Below are 17436 nucleotides of genomic sequence, written 5' to 3'. Positions count from 1 at the left end.
GTAAATAGTTTTCCCTAAAATTCGTCATGAATGCCATGACAAGCGACACAAAAACTTTGTTTCCCACGCAATAAAATGCTACTTTAATAGGGCGTATAAAAATGCAACAAAGTCAACAATTCATTAGAAATGCAACAAAACTTGACATTTCGGTTAACCATTAATCCGGTTTACGACCTAATGAAGGTGTTTAATTATGGCCATGTTCATGCAGGCTAGGACCATAAGTTACCAAACATACGTTACAATAAAAGTTACTAAATGCTGTCAAAATTTGGTCGTTCAGAACGTTCTGTTTTTAAAAAAAACAATTATGTACAAAAATAAGCAAAACAATAATTACAAAACACTTCAATCACTCCAGATGACTTCATTTGCGTTGCCCTTGGTAGCTGAAACAAAAAAACAAAGATGGTATAGTTTCTAAACCTACTTGTTCTTCTATAATTGTTTTATTTTCTTACTTGCTTTTGTTCGGATTGAGCTGGTTCGAATGGTAGTTCATATCAGATCTGGTACGATCTCCCTGGTAACCGCTCTGGTGTCCAGCCTGGTATCTATAGAAAACACCAAATCACTTTTAAATCACATGCAGATACCGATCGGAAGCAATCCAAACAAGTTAAACTTTTTCTGAAAATTTTTGGATCCACTTTAATCAAACGCTCCTGCTTTTATCAAGTAGAACACAATAACTTTTTCAAAAGTTTGTATTAAGATTTCTATTCACTTCTTATCCTGCAACGCAGAAGTAATTCACTTCTTATCCTGTTTGAATAAATTGTTTTTTAGTAACATATATTATCATTAACGTTTTTTGTGTCATGTACATGTGTTTCGACTTAAACACAGTAAGGATTAACCACAAATAACATTTAAACGAAAACTGGTGTCATGCGATTGTCAGTTCTTAGCAAAAATGCCAGACTTACTGATTTTTTTTGGTATCGGATGTTGGGCGTTGTGGTTGGCTCCAAGGTTCCGCAGGTTTCCTGCAACAAAATAATGGATTTGTATGGAACACAGTGTAATATAACTTTTGCCTGTTATAAACAAGTCGGATTGGATGGTTGATACAGCGCATATCAGTTTTTCGCAGCTATCAGAGCAGTGGCGAGTCGCATATGGGCACTATATGCAACCACATCACTTCACATCTCCACAAGATATTACCACTCAAATAAAAATCAATTCTTTCTTATTCCACATAACCAAGTAAGTAGCCAATAACTGGTTCATTAAAGACATTTAAAAGCCGTTACATTTGCAATTATGCGCTCTACAATTCCAGCGGAATAGGTTTTGCTGCTGCGCGCGTGCGTACAGCAGTAAGCTGAATGAGCGACAGCATGGAGATAACACTGTCCCTTCAGCACTACCTACCCATGCCGTGCTGGTAGAAGTTAGTTTTAAATTTACTGGGGCACGACCCGACTACTTCTAGTTATACGAGCAGTCACTGATGCAAAAGCAATAAACCATTAACAGTATTTCTTGTAGAAAATGGTATTAATTATGTACTCCTAACATAGGAAGCCGAAACGTACATGCCTCCTTTATTTCCCGAATCCATTTTCTTCTTCTACACGAAAAATATTCAAATGTTTAAGTAGTTAGCAATTTTACCTTTGTTGAAATAAAAAGAATACCAAAAATATAGCAACGAGCAATTAGGTTAGTTGAGTAACAAACTCCAGTCTTTATCTGATATATCCTAATACAAATCAATGGCTTTGTGATACCAAAAGTAGATACTGCAGCCAAAGCGGTCCTTTTCAGCAACTCAAGGAACATCAACAAATAAATTTTTCCAGCCAGTTAATATGATGTACCACGCATAGCGTGAAACGCCCATGACCACTTTGCCTACACGGAAATTCAGCTTAACATCATCAAATATTGTCATGGAGACTTCTCTGCCCTGGTACGAATGACAAACGTATTTTACGATGTTCGTTAATAACAAGTTGTAAAGAGTTTTCCCTAACATTTGTCATGAATGCCATGACAAGCGACACAAAACTTTGTTTACCACGTAATAAAATGCTACTTTAATAGGGTGTATAAAAATGCTGAACCCAACCAGAAGTCGTTAAGTTTTCCACCACTTCGGCAATAAAACTGAAAGGTTAATTTAGGTGGAGGCAACTTTTTACATAATTTAAGTGAATTTTAAACACTGTCATCACATACAAGGTTAAAAATTTAATATTTTTGAAGTTCTTCTTGCAAATGCTGCTGTGTGTGTGACATATGAATAAAACAACTTGTCTTGTTTGCAAATGTTCCAATGCTTGCTTTGTTCCTAATAGTTTACAATGCGGTGATAAGTATACAAAAAGTTTTATTGGGTTGCGTAATAAGTGGGCGTAACCTGCTCTTTGAAAGCCTGTCAGTAATAAATATTCTCCGACAACCGTTTTATTGTTTTATTGATTGGAATTCAACAAAGTCAACAATTCATTAGAAATCTAACAAAACTTGACATTTCAGTTAATCATTAATCCGGTTTACGACCTAATGAAGGTGTTTAATTAGGCCATGTTCATGCAGTCTAGGACCATAAGTTAGCAAACGTACGTTACAATAAAAGTTACTAAATGCTTTCAAAATTTAGTCGTTTAGAACGTTCTGTTTTAAAAAAAAAACAATTATGCACGAAAATAAGCAAAGCGATAATTACAAAACACTTCAATCACTCCAGATGGTTTCACTTGCGTTGCCCCTGGTAACTGAAACAATAAAACAAAGATGGTATAGTTTCTAAACCTACTTGTTCTTCTATAATTGTTTTATTTTTCTTACTTGCTATTGTTCGGGTTGAGTTGGTTCGAATGGTTGTTCACATCAGACCTGGTACGATCTCCCTGGTAACCGCTCTGGTATCCCTGGTATCTGAAAAACACCAAATCCATTTTAAATCACATGCAGATACCGATCGGATGCAACCCAAACAAGTTGAACTTTTGCCTGATAATCTTTTTGTCCACTTTGATTAAACGACCCTGCTTTTATAAAGTAGTGAACAATAACTTTTCCAAAGTGTTTTAGGTACGAAATTATTGGTTCTAAAAACTTGGTTAAAATAAGACTTGCTTAGTAGCTGTATAGGGATCTAGCCCTCGGTTAGGCATTGTTTATTTATCTGCGACAGAAAATTACTTTAGTTTGTGTATATAGTAAAGCAGCAAGCCTCTGATTAACGTCAGCAGATTTTATTTTGAAAAATCGATTTCGCTTATGTAGGTTACTATAAGCAGCGCCAGTTTCTGTAAAAAATACGTATTGGTAATAATGACAGCAATAAAATGCTGCAACGCTGCAACTGGTTAAACAATATGGAGCACGCACCGAAGGAGGTTGTGGTCAAATTAAAAAATATCCCAAAACAACTGTTGATGCCACCGTATGCCGCAGTCAGGTATTATAAGTTTGCTTATTAAAACTCACCTCTCGTTGTTGGGGTTGCATTGGTTTGATTTGTTGTCGTTATTTGCTTGACGATCCATGTTGATGCTTAGAAGTGAGACACGACGGTTAAAGTAATATTATAAAATCTGTTACAAATTTCTGTCATTGAAAAGAAGTTACAATACAATCAACAAAATATAAGTACATATATATATATATATATATCTACTAACATTCTCAACAAATAACATTACCTCTACTTTGTAAATTATCTAAAGTATATTGCAGAGATACATTTTTAGGAAACCATCAATGCTTATCATCAAAATGCCCGCATACCACATATGATGTGCAACGTGCATACACTAACTCGTAACCGACCAGCTGCTTACCAGCGAATGCTGAAAGCGCCATCCATGGGCCGTTATATAAGCCATTATGATTTGCAAAATTGTGATGCAACACAACGCGGGAACTTTAGTTTTGTTGGCGATATCGACTTTCATCGTCCTGATTGCGTAGGGGTGTCGAAAAGACCACGAGTCAACACTCGGCGAAACAAAAGTATCTGTTGACTGAACTTCGACGCCATTTCGTACAGAGGCTTATTGATCACGGCGAAACCATAGTTTTGCGTGACGTCAGATGATTACGCAGGCGGTGAGGAAGGAAGAGTTCGATTGAAGAGCAACGTTTGAGAGGAACGAATTATCATCTAATAGCTAACGTACTGCATAACTGACAAGACTTGGGGTTTCAAATAGAACTAGTTCTTCCTTGGTCATAAATCGAGTCTGGCGCCATTTTTTAATTTCAAACTTCTTTTGGCGGGTCTTAATTTTATGTGCAGTACATCTTTTTTTGTCAAGAGTCTGATGAATTTCCATGACAGTATATAGCTAATGAGTTTTTAAGTGTCTGTGGTGGCGAACTATTTTGAAAACTATTACCACTAAATACGTTGACGACCCTGTGATAATCGCTACATTGTAGTACAAAATAACTGTCAAGTCAAAAGGCATGAGACAAATGAGCCTTCACGAAAATTTAAGCCAACACAAAATCCAGACATAAAAACGTCTCAATGGTTTCCTATATTGTAGAACGTTAACATTTTTTATTGAGGTAGTTTGCATCAAATTTTTGTCCATACCAAGTATTCAAAACCCAGCAAAGGTTGTGCGCTAACATTCCCTTTTAAGTAATATCTTGTGGCGTTTTATAGTTAAGAAAACGCCTTAGGCCAGAGGTCGGCAGTGATACAGCAGCCTTTAGAATACAAAGAGGCAATCAGACCCTTTTTGCACCGAACTGAAATATACCTGAGGTTAAAAACTTGGTCACTACACCTTCTCAGGACCGCATTGAAACTCTTGCAAACTGTGCAGTTAGAGCCAACAGCATGGGAAGTGTCAAAAGTCGAATATTTATTAGCAGTATTGTTTCTGCTGAATGAGCTCTATGTCGTGACTTTGCAACCACAGCGGGCCCCTGGGTTTATGTACATTATTAACTGGAAAGGTTTGTTTGTGGAGACGTGCAGCAGATCTTTACAACTTTACATCAGGTAAAGGAAAACCACATAATGCGCTGTCAAGCTAACACACATGCAAGAACTGCTGACAATTTATGGCATGAGAAGTGTTGTTCATTTGACCTAAGCCTTCACAAAACAACTTAAATAAACATATTCCCAAGGTAATTTTATTGTCACAGTGTACGAGCAAGGCAATCTTGAACAAAAATCATAGTGTTTTGGTTGTGTATCAAGGCAAATTGGCTTTACTAAAAACCATTTCAAAACATCTGGTTAATAAAAAAAACATCAGTACACAGAGCAATGTTGAAGATCTACTTCTTGGAGCTTTGGTATCTGAAAAATAATTGTATTACTAAATAATGTCATGTTTGAGTAGCATTTTTAAGGATAATGTAATATAATACCTCTTGTTGTTGGGGTTTAACTGATTGGCGTGGTTGTCCAAGTCAGCTTTGTCTCCTTTACCACTGTATGAAGATGAGTGACCAGCATAACTGCATTAAACACAACTATGATTATTTAGGTACAAGTTTTCATGATAAACAATTCACACATTTGAATTCTGTGAATTAAGCATCCAGTTTTTTAGGTTGCAACAGTAGTGTAAGGAAATATAATTTGTATATCACAATTGATCTTACTTTGGGTTATTGGGGTTGCATTGGTTGCATTTATTGTCATTGTTTGCTTTAGCTTGCTTGTCCATTTTCGTGGCGGTCGCTTTTGAAAAGCAGTTCAAAAATAGCAGGTGAATGGTATACGAAATAACCTAACAATAAATATAGTAAAGCAGTCGAAGGTATAACATTTATTTCCACATGGCAAGTTGTTTCAAGCTAGCAGCGCAAATGTTTTTATTTTAAACCATACAAAAGAACAGCGGACCATAGTTTCTATGATGAGACACGACCGTTCGCTACAACGATCTACCGACCACACCCAAAGTGCGTCGGACAACACAGCCACCAAAAGGGGGTGGACTCGTTGATGCAAAACATGCAGCAGCAGACAAAAATTTATCTCCATTTTGAAATTAATCGGGCTTTTAGATACACGCGCATTAATTTCTAAATACGCAGAAACCGAGCCCAACAATTTATTTCAAGCAACGCCTATACCACGAAACGCCTTTACCACGATAAAGGACTATCTAGTTGAAATACTTGAAATAATATAGCATCTGAACTACCAAATGCCTTCTTCTTGCAGTGACCGCACGAGGACATAGTGGAAAAGTACAGAAAAACAAAATCAAAACTAAAGGCACCACAGTGGGTATTTCTCAGCAACAAAGGCTCGCAATCCTCAGCACCAGAAAACAATCAGGTGTATCCTGGAATTGTTGAAATACACAGCATGAAACCATGGTTTTTGACCAACTATTCTTATCTTGTAACGGTTTATAACAAGGTTTTGAAAATGTGTTACTAACCATGTCTAAAGTCCAAATTTAAGCATTGTTAACTAACTTCGACATTTTACGAACAGTGACAGTATTAGGTTCGATTAAATTGATTGACAAAGCGTTACAGATGAACATATCAGGCAATATTAGAATAACATCTGGTTTAGCCAGCATGTAGTATATTGTGTGGACGTCTTTCTCAGTTAGGCATTTGCCTGAAACACCGAAGGATCGCCCATAAAGTCAACAACCCTACACGTTTCAATGTCGCTAAACTGCAGGGGTGACAGTTTATTCGAATGTTAAAGTCAGTCTTATTAATTTTTATTGTTGAGTTTACTGATGCGACCCGCGGACCGTAGGTTGCCGACCCCCAATCTAAGGTGAGCGGAAAGTTTCGGGATTGTCTCCGACAACGACTCGTGGTGCATCCCCCAAATAGAAACCACTTGGTTCAACACACATGATTTGTGTAGTAGAGCAAGGAAGGACATTTGATCCACGACAGAACGCAGTTTCGAGCACAGCATTGCACGTGCGCCCAAAGCAAACAATGGTCCATACTCAAGAAAAGAACACAGGTGTTGAAACACAGTTGCGTTGGGTTTTAATCTGAAATCTAGGAATCACTTTTCTGTGCACATTGGTTGGCACACTGACAACAAATTCAGTGGAATTTTAAGTTTTCGAAGGATGATGCGCCGATGGCAGCAAATGGCAGACAAATACGACGTCACAATCTAAACACTCCTAACAAACTTTATTACACAAACTCATTTGTAATTGTTGTTGATTGTAACAGTTTTGACCATAGCAACCTGAATCCTACACTGAATTATCAGAGGAATTACTTTCTCCCACCGAAAATTGATCATTTTTGGTTCATTTAGGTCGCTCGCGCAGAACCCCATAAATTATAGCAGATTATTTGCTCCGTGAGTGGGGATGATCTTGGATAATGTGGCATCGAAAAGTTCAAACAAAGGAAATACGTAAAATAGAAATAAAAAATTGCAGATGGAATGTCTTTTTTGGATCTGTTTCTATGTGGGAGTTAATTGTTACGTTTATATTATTTTGGTTGCGGTGCTTTGGAAAACCTTCCCCAACTGGTACTTTTTTGTATTGGATTTCACATTGCGACAACTCTGCAGGTTACACAGTGTCGCAACTTTCACGACAAGAGGTGTCAGTTACACGCAACCACATTCACACCGACCTAAATAAAAACAAATTACCTTTGTATTTTTTTCGCGAACCCTAGGGAGCCAAAGGTCACGCGACAGGGATACAGAGTCATTACATTTCCAACGTTCTAAGCCCCCTCCCTTTGATGCTACCAGCACGTGCTTATTTCGCTTTATTGATTAACCCAGCCCACGTATGCACTCAGTGTTGCAACACGATTCGTAGAAACTTTAGTTTTGTGTGCGACATTCTTCACCCTGAGTGCGTGTAGGTGTTGAATGGCGCGAGGCAACACACGGCGAAACAAAAATCGGTTGAATGAAGGTTGCGCTAAAGAAAGGGTGCGACGCGTGGGCCCCAAATGCTACTGCCATTGAATTTTGTTTTGAATTGGTTTTTATTAGTTATGTTTTCATTGGTACAATAAAAATAAATAAACGTTATATATAGAACTATGCGCTCTACAATTCCAGCGGAATGTGTTTGGGTAACGCTACAGGAGCTCAGTGGTTTCACGGGGCATATTGTGGCCAAGGTACACTGGTGCGCAAGCGCACAACTTGCCAGGCAACCTTTACATATACGTAGGGGATCTCTACCACAGTATCAGATAACGCAGTAATATTACATGCAATGGCATGATTGGCAGGATCGCCCCACTGCGCAGGTCCTTGCTTGGCCCCGTGAAACCACTGAGCTCGTGTAGCTCAGTTGGTAGAGCGTTGGGCCTGGTTAGCCCAGGGTCGTGAGTTCAAACCTCACAGGGAGCTTGATTTTTCAAATCTTGCTCCGACTTGTCAGGAAAAAGTGGCTGATCCAGCTAGGCTGCAATGCCTGGGCTGCCAAGCCTGCAAACCTAATGATCGCAATACGATAGCTGTGATCGCCAAGCAAGGACCTGCGCAGTGGGGCGATCCTGCCAATCATGCCATTGCATGTAATATTACTGCGTTACTGCTAACACCGCAATACATAGTCAACATAAACACTGACCAAGTTATTTTTTTTGCAAATCAGTAAGCAGTGCCCACTAAGAAGGTGGTATTCAAACAATTGCAAAACAATTTCAAACAAGTGTAACTGAGTGACGCTCTTGCCAACTAACTATCCAGTCGAAAAACCGTCACATTGTAATGTCTTTCTTGCAGTCACCGTCAATCCGTTACCAAACTACATACCTAGTTAAATGGGAGTTGGTCCACAGTGTCACTGACAGAAGGATATACTTAATTATAACGGGTTGCAAAAAATTGCTGAGGCAATAAAAGTCTCTTTAAGTAATTTATATTATTTGCATGATTAGTGAGGTAAAGTCCACACTGCATCCTGGCACGTGTGTAATGGTGACGTCACTGACCTAAACCTCCGAGTCAGCTACTGCAAGGTGATGTGCTTCAGTAGTGTTGTTGTTTTTGTCTGCTCCCCTCTGCACGCGCTTTGCTTCAACTCATTCCGAATTAGCACAGATGATGAACGCAGTTATGTTCGAAACGTCTGCACAATGAATAGCATAATAGCTTTAGCATTTATATTCAGATTATATGTATGACACATGCACATTACGCGCGACAGCTATTGATATCTTTAGCGGAACTAAGGGTACCTTCCATATTTTTCGCTCTTCGGCCATTAAATGCGGCAGAAAGAAACCGGTAGTAATACAATCCATTCACAGGTAACATTTACTCAGGCTTCACAATCTGACGGGTTGTCAATATGGTTCTGCATTGGCACGATTTCGCCAGATCGAACAACAGGGTATCGTATTGGTACTTCACATACCAACATGGGTAAATAGATGGTAAGTTTAAGCAGATGTCGTTTAATAGACAGTTTGTTAGGTTACAGTAACATTACACGGGTTGTATAACACTGACCTAGTACACAACGGCAAGTTGTTGACAAAACTACACTTCAGCATTTAACATTATACCACACTGCAGCTTGGATAAGATGTTAATTTATTGCGCAACGCATGAGCGAACCCCGGAAGGTTAAAAGGTCACGCGGCAGGGATACAGTGTCCTTACATTCACAACGATCTGGGTTACATGAATTCGTCATAATGCGAAAATTAAAAATTTTATAACGTATAAACAAAAACGTGTTTAAGTAATGTATATGATTCGTTGAACCTAACATTTTAATTTATTTCCTTCAAACATACTTGAACATTCAATTTACTTGTGTGATGTTATTTATGATGAATGTGGAACAAAAAAAAATATTTTACTCACTGGCGACATCTCGCGGCAAAATAATTAAACGCCTGAAGTTTGAATAATTAAGAGCACAAAACACGGCGAAGGTAACGCACAATTTCTCACAATATAGATTGGTTGGCGTACGGCGAAATATATTTTCCGGCACAAAGAACGTATTTACATGAAAAGGTGCTACGACTGCTGACGGCGGCCAAGAAGAAAACGCCGCTGGTCAGGCGAAACGGATAATATGACGTAAGTGATAAGCAAAAGTAGCAGTAATGACAAGGCGGCCGCATGAGGGCGCTTCCGAGTATCGAGAGTGACTTATTGGAGCGGGAAAAGGCAAATCAGCTAAGTGCAAACAATAGTGCTGAGTCACGGTGCTTGCTGGCAGCCGATTTGCGCCGACCGATTGATGCGGGGATCTCTCTATCACTGCATAGTACCGAACACTGGGTTGTATCGGCAGATGCTGGGACCGCGTTCGTCGTAATCAGCTTTGGTGTGGCAAACTTTGTAGAATTCGGCCTGTGTAGAGAACAGTTTTTGATCAGTTCATTTTTTGTTGGAGGTAGGGATAGTATTGAACAATAAAAATGGAACACAGGAGCTTTTGGCATAGAATAAATGACAAAAAGTTGACATGGAACTTTATTGGCACACACTAGCAACTGAAAAAAAGTGTCGCTTGTTGTTGTATAAACTATAATGTGTGACCGTGGCCGATTTAAAAGATATTCTGAGTTTGGTCACAGACAACCCAACCAGACCTTTCGAAAGCCAGCCTTTTGCTAAGGTGAGTTGTGCAGTTTATAATATCTTACATTTTTTAAGATTTTGTTTTCAAACATACATGTGGTGAGTGAACTACTTTTACATAAACTGCTGCCATTACCACAACATAAACGAAAGGAAATCATTTGAAAATTAACCAACAATGATGATAGCATTGTATTAAGTATGCTTTACAAATGTTAATGTTTATATAGATGACAAAAATATCTAGTTACCGTTGAGGCGAGCATGGATCCACCAAACCACACAGCGTAACGTTGCATGCTATGGGATATCACCTGCACTTCCATGGGTTTGGGCTGAAAGAAACAGATTTGGTTATTTGTGTGAGTTAGGTATTTTCAAAATTCGGCGTTGGGTATACCACGATGCAAATGATTTGCCATCTGGGATAGCAATTGTATTTTTGCACTTTTGTGCCACAACTCTCTATGTACTGTGTGTGCAAGACTGTGTAAAGTGTGAATATTAACGAAATTTATTTGTTTATGCAGATAGTAGCAACTTCTCATAATTCACAACTTAAACATGTAAATAATCAGCAAGTAACCACAAACCTTGATTCTGCCTTCGCTGAGCTCCTCAGATATTCTAAGCCTAGCATCCACAATCCTCTTTAAATCACGTTGCACGCGACGGCCAAAATCTTTGAACATTGTTGAACCACCACTGAGGACGACATTCTATGAAAATATGAAAAGGCATTTTTACTTCTTGCAATGGAAAAGTGAATCAAGCATTTGTAACTCTTATTCGAGATCTTAATACAGGCAAATTAATTCTTCAAAAAAATGTTTACAGCTGTTTTGTTAGTGCTTCAACCAACCAAGCGTTTTTGTTGCTTTACAACCCGTTGAGTGACAATTTTAAGAGCAGAATATTGAGAATTCAGGAGCGTAAAACCAGTGAATTTTCAGTATATATTACTAAATAGAATGAATTGGAAGTGCGTTTAGTCACAGCACATGAGAAAGCCAAACACAAAGGTTCAAACGCAACAGACAGCTAAGCAACTTCCTGTACATGCAGCAGACCACACCCACAGGAGAGACTATAAAGTAGCATTGTTTAAATGGCCTTTATTCAACCTAAACTTATTATCATGTAAAAAAGCATTTTGCTAATAGGACTTCAATGCTGAGATGAAGAAAATTTTAACAAAACAATTTTTTGAAGTTAAGAGAAAACAAGTTGTCTGTACTGCTGTTTTGCCAAAAAAACTATGTATTTAAGAACCACACAAGAATTCTTGTTTCTTTCTGCTTACTTTGTATAGAGGCCGTCTCACATCAATCGGACAGTTTTGAATGACATCATCCACAACAGTTGAAATAGGGTTGGTAAAATCAGGGTTTGAAAACTGAAAAAATAGACAAAAAGTAAATTAGTTTATAAATTCACTTCATTAAAAGATAAACTCCATAACTTCATATCAGAGTTTATGAAAATGGTTTAGCCATTTCTGACTGACAATAATTCCCACAACAAATTACAGAATGCCGCCCAAATTAAAAATGTTTTTTGAACACACTCCATAACATCATGGTCATTTCTAATTGACTACAATTTCTGCGACAAATTAAAGAATCCTGGCTAAATTTTTTAAGTTGTAAAGAAAACAAGTCTCTTACCTCCGGGTGGAAGAATATCTCAGGTCCGAGGAAACGTTCATGGCCGATATCAATGTGGAACTTTTCCCTTGTGACAGAGTTCAGGCCTTCGTATACCTTGATCCATTTCTTAGGATCAGTCTCGTATTTGCTAAACTCCTTCGCAATGTCGGGGCAGATGTAGCAGAAGCGCTCCTGTAATCCAGGTTAAGGTTAGGAATTAATGTCTTCAGTTTAAGAATGTTTAACAGTGCTATTAAATGTGCAATCGAATTGATTATAGTTTTTATTCCCCCTTTTTTAAGCACTCAGATGGCCCCTGTGCACTGTTTGCGTCTTCACAAAACAATTCAGCTGCATGGAACAAAACAAAGCTGTTCCATGCAGAAGCATGTGCAACTCATCACCGTGCATTGATTTCACTAAAATGTTCATGCCTATATGTTGAATGTACATCATACTAACCTTGACCGCCTTGGCAACTTCAAGAGATTGCTCTGGTGGGATCCCAGTCTCTCTTTCCCTGAGAAGTTGTTGGATGAAGTAGGTGATGTCACGGCCGGCGATAGGGATGTGTTTTATGCAACTTCCAATGACGTAACCCTCGGCCTGTAATAAATTATTCAATCAAAATCAGATTCTTGAAAAACTACAGCGCGCAATTTTAAGATGAAATTCTCAGACTATAGAAAGTTAATAAAGAAATGTCAGTATAGCAAGAAGATTGCAGTTTACCATCATGGAGTATCTGCCCGGCAAACAACCACAAATTACAATCGGCAACTTTTTAGCTTTGGCCTTCTAAGTGGAGATTATTTGCTCAGTATAAATAAAAGACTGAAATTTGCGATGTAAAAGTATTGCTTACCACTGGTATAACATGAGTAACTCCATCACCACTGTCAATAACAGTTCCAGTCAACACACGATCCCCAACAGAACGAGATGTCCAAGATGCAGCAAGTGCCAGAACAGCCTGTAACAATACACAAACTTGTTTCTTCACGTAGTTCATGAATTATTATATAAGTTTAACACTTAGCAGCGCTTCATCAGCCAAAATAGTTTAATTAAGATTACTGTTTATCCAATGGTGTATGACTAGTTAAGTTTGAATGTTACTATAAAAACTTTATGTCAACGCTTCTGGTTTGTTTTCTAAAACCAGAAGCGTTGACACAAAGTTGTTATTGTAACATTCAAAAAATTAAAATTGAAGTTTAACTTGTGTCACGCGTAAGAAATGTTGCTGGTTGGGTAGATTTCATGAAGTAAAAACATTTTATTGCTAGTTAAGTTTCATGAATAATTTTTGAATATTTTTATTACATACTAATATACATGCAAGAGCAAATCAACAAGCATAAAAAATATTCATCAAATGTAAAATCCCATGACAACAAGTGGGAATTAATTTACTTGCAAATGGTTTTAGCACAAATAAAATACAAAATATTGCACACCTGTACAGCAATGTAAAGCCCTGGGACGTTGAAAGACTCGAACATAATTTCAGCGAGATATTCGCGGTTTTCCGGAGTGTTCAAAGGTGGTTCAGTCTGCTCGACAAATATAACATGTAGGTTTTGTATTGCAATTTTTCCAGACACAGTAAAGCTGTAATATGCTAAAGCACTCAGTTGGCCCCTGTGCACTTGTTAGTCTTCAATTTGTGAGGTCAGCTATGTGGAACAAACAAACATGCTCCACACAGTAGCATGTGCAGCTCATCATCGTGCTTCATTGCCTTGTTTATACACAATATACCACCAGTAAAAAAACAGTAAACATATAAAAATCTGATTTGGCTATGACGTGATATCATCTCCAAATACTAACACATCAGATAATTTCATTTAACTGACCATAAGAAAATGATGATCTTCAGGTTCCGATCTCATGTATTTGAAAATAATCTGCTCCATGAATTTCTCCATTAAATCCCAATCTTCTACAATGCCATGGCGCACAGGCCACTGAAAACATAAGATGATTTAACATATGTAGACATATAAGTTGAGTAATGCTAGTGCCAAGTAAACACTTCTATCTGCAAACCTTCAGTACCATAACAGGCTATGTTATGACACAGAATCAAAATATACTGGACCAGAGATTAAACTGTGTTGCAATTACTATGACTTACAACAAAATGACAATAATGAACATCAATAACAAACATAACACACATTAACCACACAAACTCTTTCTTCTTTCATATATATTGTTAGTAATATATACATTATATATATATATATACAAAAAAATGCAAGTTTACAATCATGCAGGTTGTATTGACAATATGACATATATACCTTTACTGCATAATTAGGCTTCTCTTGCGCCTCATCCCCAATGAAGAAGTCAAGATCATCGACACCTCGTGCAACCTTGGTACCAACTGATGCAGATTCTTTCACAGCAATGCCTGGTACAAAAATTTAAGTTCTAATTACTCGTATTCAAGGTATAAACTGGATTTTGTGCAACCCAATTTCATGTGTATGATGAAGTATTACTTCACAGTTTAAAAAATAACACTTACATGAGGGCATGATAAATTGAGGCTCTGTATTTCCTGCATAGCCCAGCTTTGTGTATCTGCAAATGTAAAAAGGCAACATAATATATATGTATATATATTCATTAAGTTTTTGTCTGATGATATCGAGGCATCAACAAGTAATATAAAGAAACAAGTGCACCTTGTCGACTAAGATGCTTGCAAACTACAGCAAACAACAATGGCATGAAGTTGACGTTAGATTTGCACAAAACTTATCGAAAGAGATTAAAAATATAGTCTGGATGTGTAACACTGTGATTGGAAAATTTATAATTTCCACAAAGGTATTTGTTTGGAAAATGCCGAGACAGTGCTATGACTAGCCAATGCACTGTTAAATTTTTTTGTGCAGATTACCAACAAAAACACAAATGTGTGCGAGTATACAGAGAATAAGTGTTTGGATTTTTATCAGCCTGGTGTAACCCAAGTCCTAAAAAATGTGTTACCAGGCAGAATAAGTTTCTCAATATTATGAAGTATGTTTTGGGAAATAGCAGTAGGCCTACTTAAGTAAGAATAACAGACCTAGCAATTGCAGGAAAAATATGCAGCAGTTTCACAAAACTCTCTGGAAATATTATAATTTCACTGTTTATTGTGTGGACATGGCATGAGATAGCGAAAGTGTATTGGTTAATGTTTGTGCACAAATTACGGAGAATTTGTCACAGAAGCGCAACAAACTCATCTTACCCGGTTCCAATATCCACAACACAAGCTGGTAAAGTTCCTTGTGCCATATTTACAAGATTCCTTCAAACAATTATCCTATAAATCTACCAAAAAATTACATTTTTACATTTTAACTCTCTTTTGGCACAAGTAAAAAGTAAACGACAAAATAGTGAAACAGCTATTTTTGCGAATATTTGTCCTAACACACACTAAGCTAAGGGCCTACACAATAATGTGTACAACGTTTATTTCTGCAAAACTTTTTAAATACAAATTTGGTAAATCTTGAATCGTTCGGGATCCACCTTTGCCGAAGCAAAACGTCAAGGAAGGTTTCAAATTTATCCCAATGACTGCAACCACAACTTTGCACCAGGAACAACTTGTTTTTGAACTTTTTTTGTTTTTAAATCTGTTAATAAACAAATAAAAATACTAGATATGTACATAAATTAGAAAAAAAAATTATAGCGGACAAATTAATACAATTTTATCGGATGTTTGTTTGCACAAATATTTTATGGGAAAAATTGTTTCCGGGTGTGTGCAGTCATATCACATTTTATATCAAGACGCACAACTAAATGCAGTTTGCAATTATTAGAAAAAGTGTACCGGAATGGTTGAGCAGCGTCGATCACAGCATTCTTTATATATAAAGGAGAATGTTAGATTGAGACTTCTTCAAGGTTATGTGGTTTACAACAACTTGTTGTAATTGTTGCTCCCGTTGCACACTTATCGTCACGTGACGCTACAAGCGGTGTCACACTGTTATCTACTCACCCCCTTTTTCCTGTGTTTTCTGACGTTTTTGTTGCGTTTTTTGGTGTTTTTGTACAACTTGTTGCCACATAACCCTGAAGAAGTCTTACCGGATGGTAGGCGAAACGTTGATGTAAAAACCCTTGAAACCAATACTTCTTAACCTTTGGGTTACGTTCATTTCAAAGTATGCTGCATTTTATTTGGTACAAAATTTACCAGACGTGAGAAATTGTGTGATGACCTCTTTATTAGAGTGCTGCAATCTTTTACTCACCCTTAAATTATATTTACACTGAACCAATCACCCGGTAACGGTTTTATTCTGAATTCACCTTTATTATGCGCTGCATATGATTTTAAATAGAACTGTAGGCTAACAACATTCGTTTTCGTGGTGTCAAAATTGCATTTCTCTCCATGCGACCTCGAGCAACGTGTGTAAGGGAAGCCGTTATAACTGTCAACTAACCTTTTCTTGGCCTCCACAATAGAAGGGGAATATGAATAATTGTTCAGATATCTGCTGACTTTGCATGTTGTATAGTCATTCACACGCGTAAAACTTCCAAGCGTGGGTGACAGATTATTAGACCACTCCACACGCGGATAGTATATAAAAGGGTCTTGAATCGTGGCATAAATAAAACATCGTCTGAAGCGACAAATAGATAATCTTGTATTTGTATGACATCTTTTCTGACATTAGGGAGTGAAAAAACGGTCAAATAAATTCAAGTATTTTCACCGATTTCCATCAGTCGAAGCAGCGCCGCGGCGTTCTTGCTCGTCTGCGCCTCCTCTCTCATATATGCCATGCATTTTGATAGGAAAAGGTTTAGATTGGTACACAAGTAGGGAAATACGGCAGTCTGCAGCAATGTTTTAAAGGCAAGAGTTATGAGTTAGTTATGAAATTATGAACGAGTATAACAGAAACGCATGTAACGATCTCCATCCCATATTCTCGGTGTGTCGTGTATCTATTACTTCACTGGAAGAAAACGATTGTATGAAGCTTTTTTTGTTTTGATGTTTTGAGGGCTTTTGGTGATAGTTGTTAGTTAAGGCAGTGCGATGTTTGAGCACGTTTGTTCAGATGTGATATCCTAAGCAGAATTACCGTATGTGCGTATAGTTTTTGCGCTTTGTGTTGTTTTCCGATGTTGCAATACTTAAAAGTGCGATAAAAATTAAGGATTTGTTTGCATCTAGCAAAGACGTTGTGACAACCAACGACATACACGGATACTGCTGCTTTGAAAAACGCG

The 17436-nt window shown here is 37.6% G+C and overlaps 1 protein-coding gene, 3 long non-coding RNA genes and 1 other non-coding gene across 5 annotated transcripts; all 5 read right to left on the bottom strand.

Moving 5' to 3' along the window:
• Nucleotides 1–188: 188 nt before the first annotated feature.
• LOC145914314 (uncharacterized) lies at nt 189–1627 on the bottom strand. The gene is made up of 4 exons (XR_014403373.1): nt 1548–1627; nt 933–992; nt 465–557; nt 189–392 (listed from the first exon to the last, which is right to left on the bottom strand). It is a non-coding gene; the product is annotated as an uncharacterized LOC145914314 (long non-coding RNA).
• Nucleotides 1628–2414: 787 nt separating this feature from the next.
• Nucleotides 2415–3613, bottom strand: LOC145914150 (uncharacterized). Its single transcript, XR_014403363.1, has 3 exons — nt 3451–3613; nt 2806–2895; nt 2415–2732 (listed from the first exon to the last, which is right to left on the bottom strand). It is a non-coding gene; the product is annotated as an uncharacterized LOC145914150 (long non-coding RNA).
• Nucleotides 3614–5099: 1486 nt separating this feature from the next.
• LOC145912948 (uncharacterized) lies at nt 5100–6051 on the bottom strand. Its single transcript, XR_014403324.1, has 3 exons — nt 5593–6051; nt 5356–5445; nt 5100–5284 (listed from the first exon to the last, which is right to left on the bottom strand). It is a non-coding gene; the product is annotated as an uncharacterized LOC145912948 (long non-coding RNA).
• Nucleotides 6052–9488: 3437 nt separating this feature from the next.
• Nucleotides 9489–15503, bottom strand: LOC145914349 (actin-related protein 3-like). Its single transcript, XM_083002170.1, has 12 exons — nt 15419–15503; nt 14702–14757; nt 14472–14584; nt 14022–14132; nt 13620–13715; nt 13025–13132; nt 12622–12765; nt 12178–12351; nt 11814–11906; nt 11104–11229; nt 10762–10845; nt 9489–10279 (listed from the first exon to the last, which is right to left on the bottom strand). The coding sequence occupies exons 1-12, from the start codon at nt 15463–15465 to the stop codon at nt 10184–10186; spliced, it is 1248 nt and encodes a 415-aa protein (XP_082858296.1). The 5' UTR covers nt 15466–15503; the 3' UTR covers nt 9489–10183.
• LOC145914832 (small nucleolar RNA SNORD67) lies at nt 12459–12569 on the bottom strand. Its single transcript, XR_014403401.1, has one exon. It is a non-coding gene; the product is annotated as a small nucleolar RNA SNORD67 (small nucleolar RNA).
• Nucleotides 15504–17436: the final 1933 nt, after the last annotated feature.

This window comes from Ascidia mentula, chromosome 9 (genome assembly GCF_947561715.1).
Source record: "Ascidia mentula chromosome 9, kaAscMent1.1, whole genome shotgun sequence".
NCBI lineage: Eukaryota > Metazoa > Chordata > Ascidiacea > Phlebobranchia > Ascidiidae > Ascidia > Ascidia mentula.
Note: the sequence above shows the minus strand (reverse complement) of the source record. Positions and strands in the feature narration are given on the sequence as shown.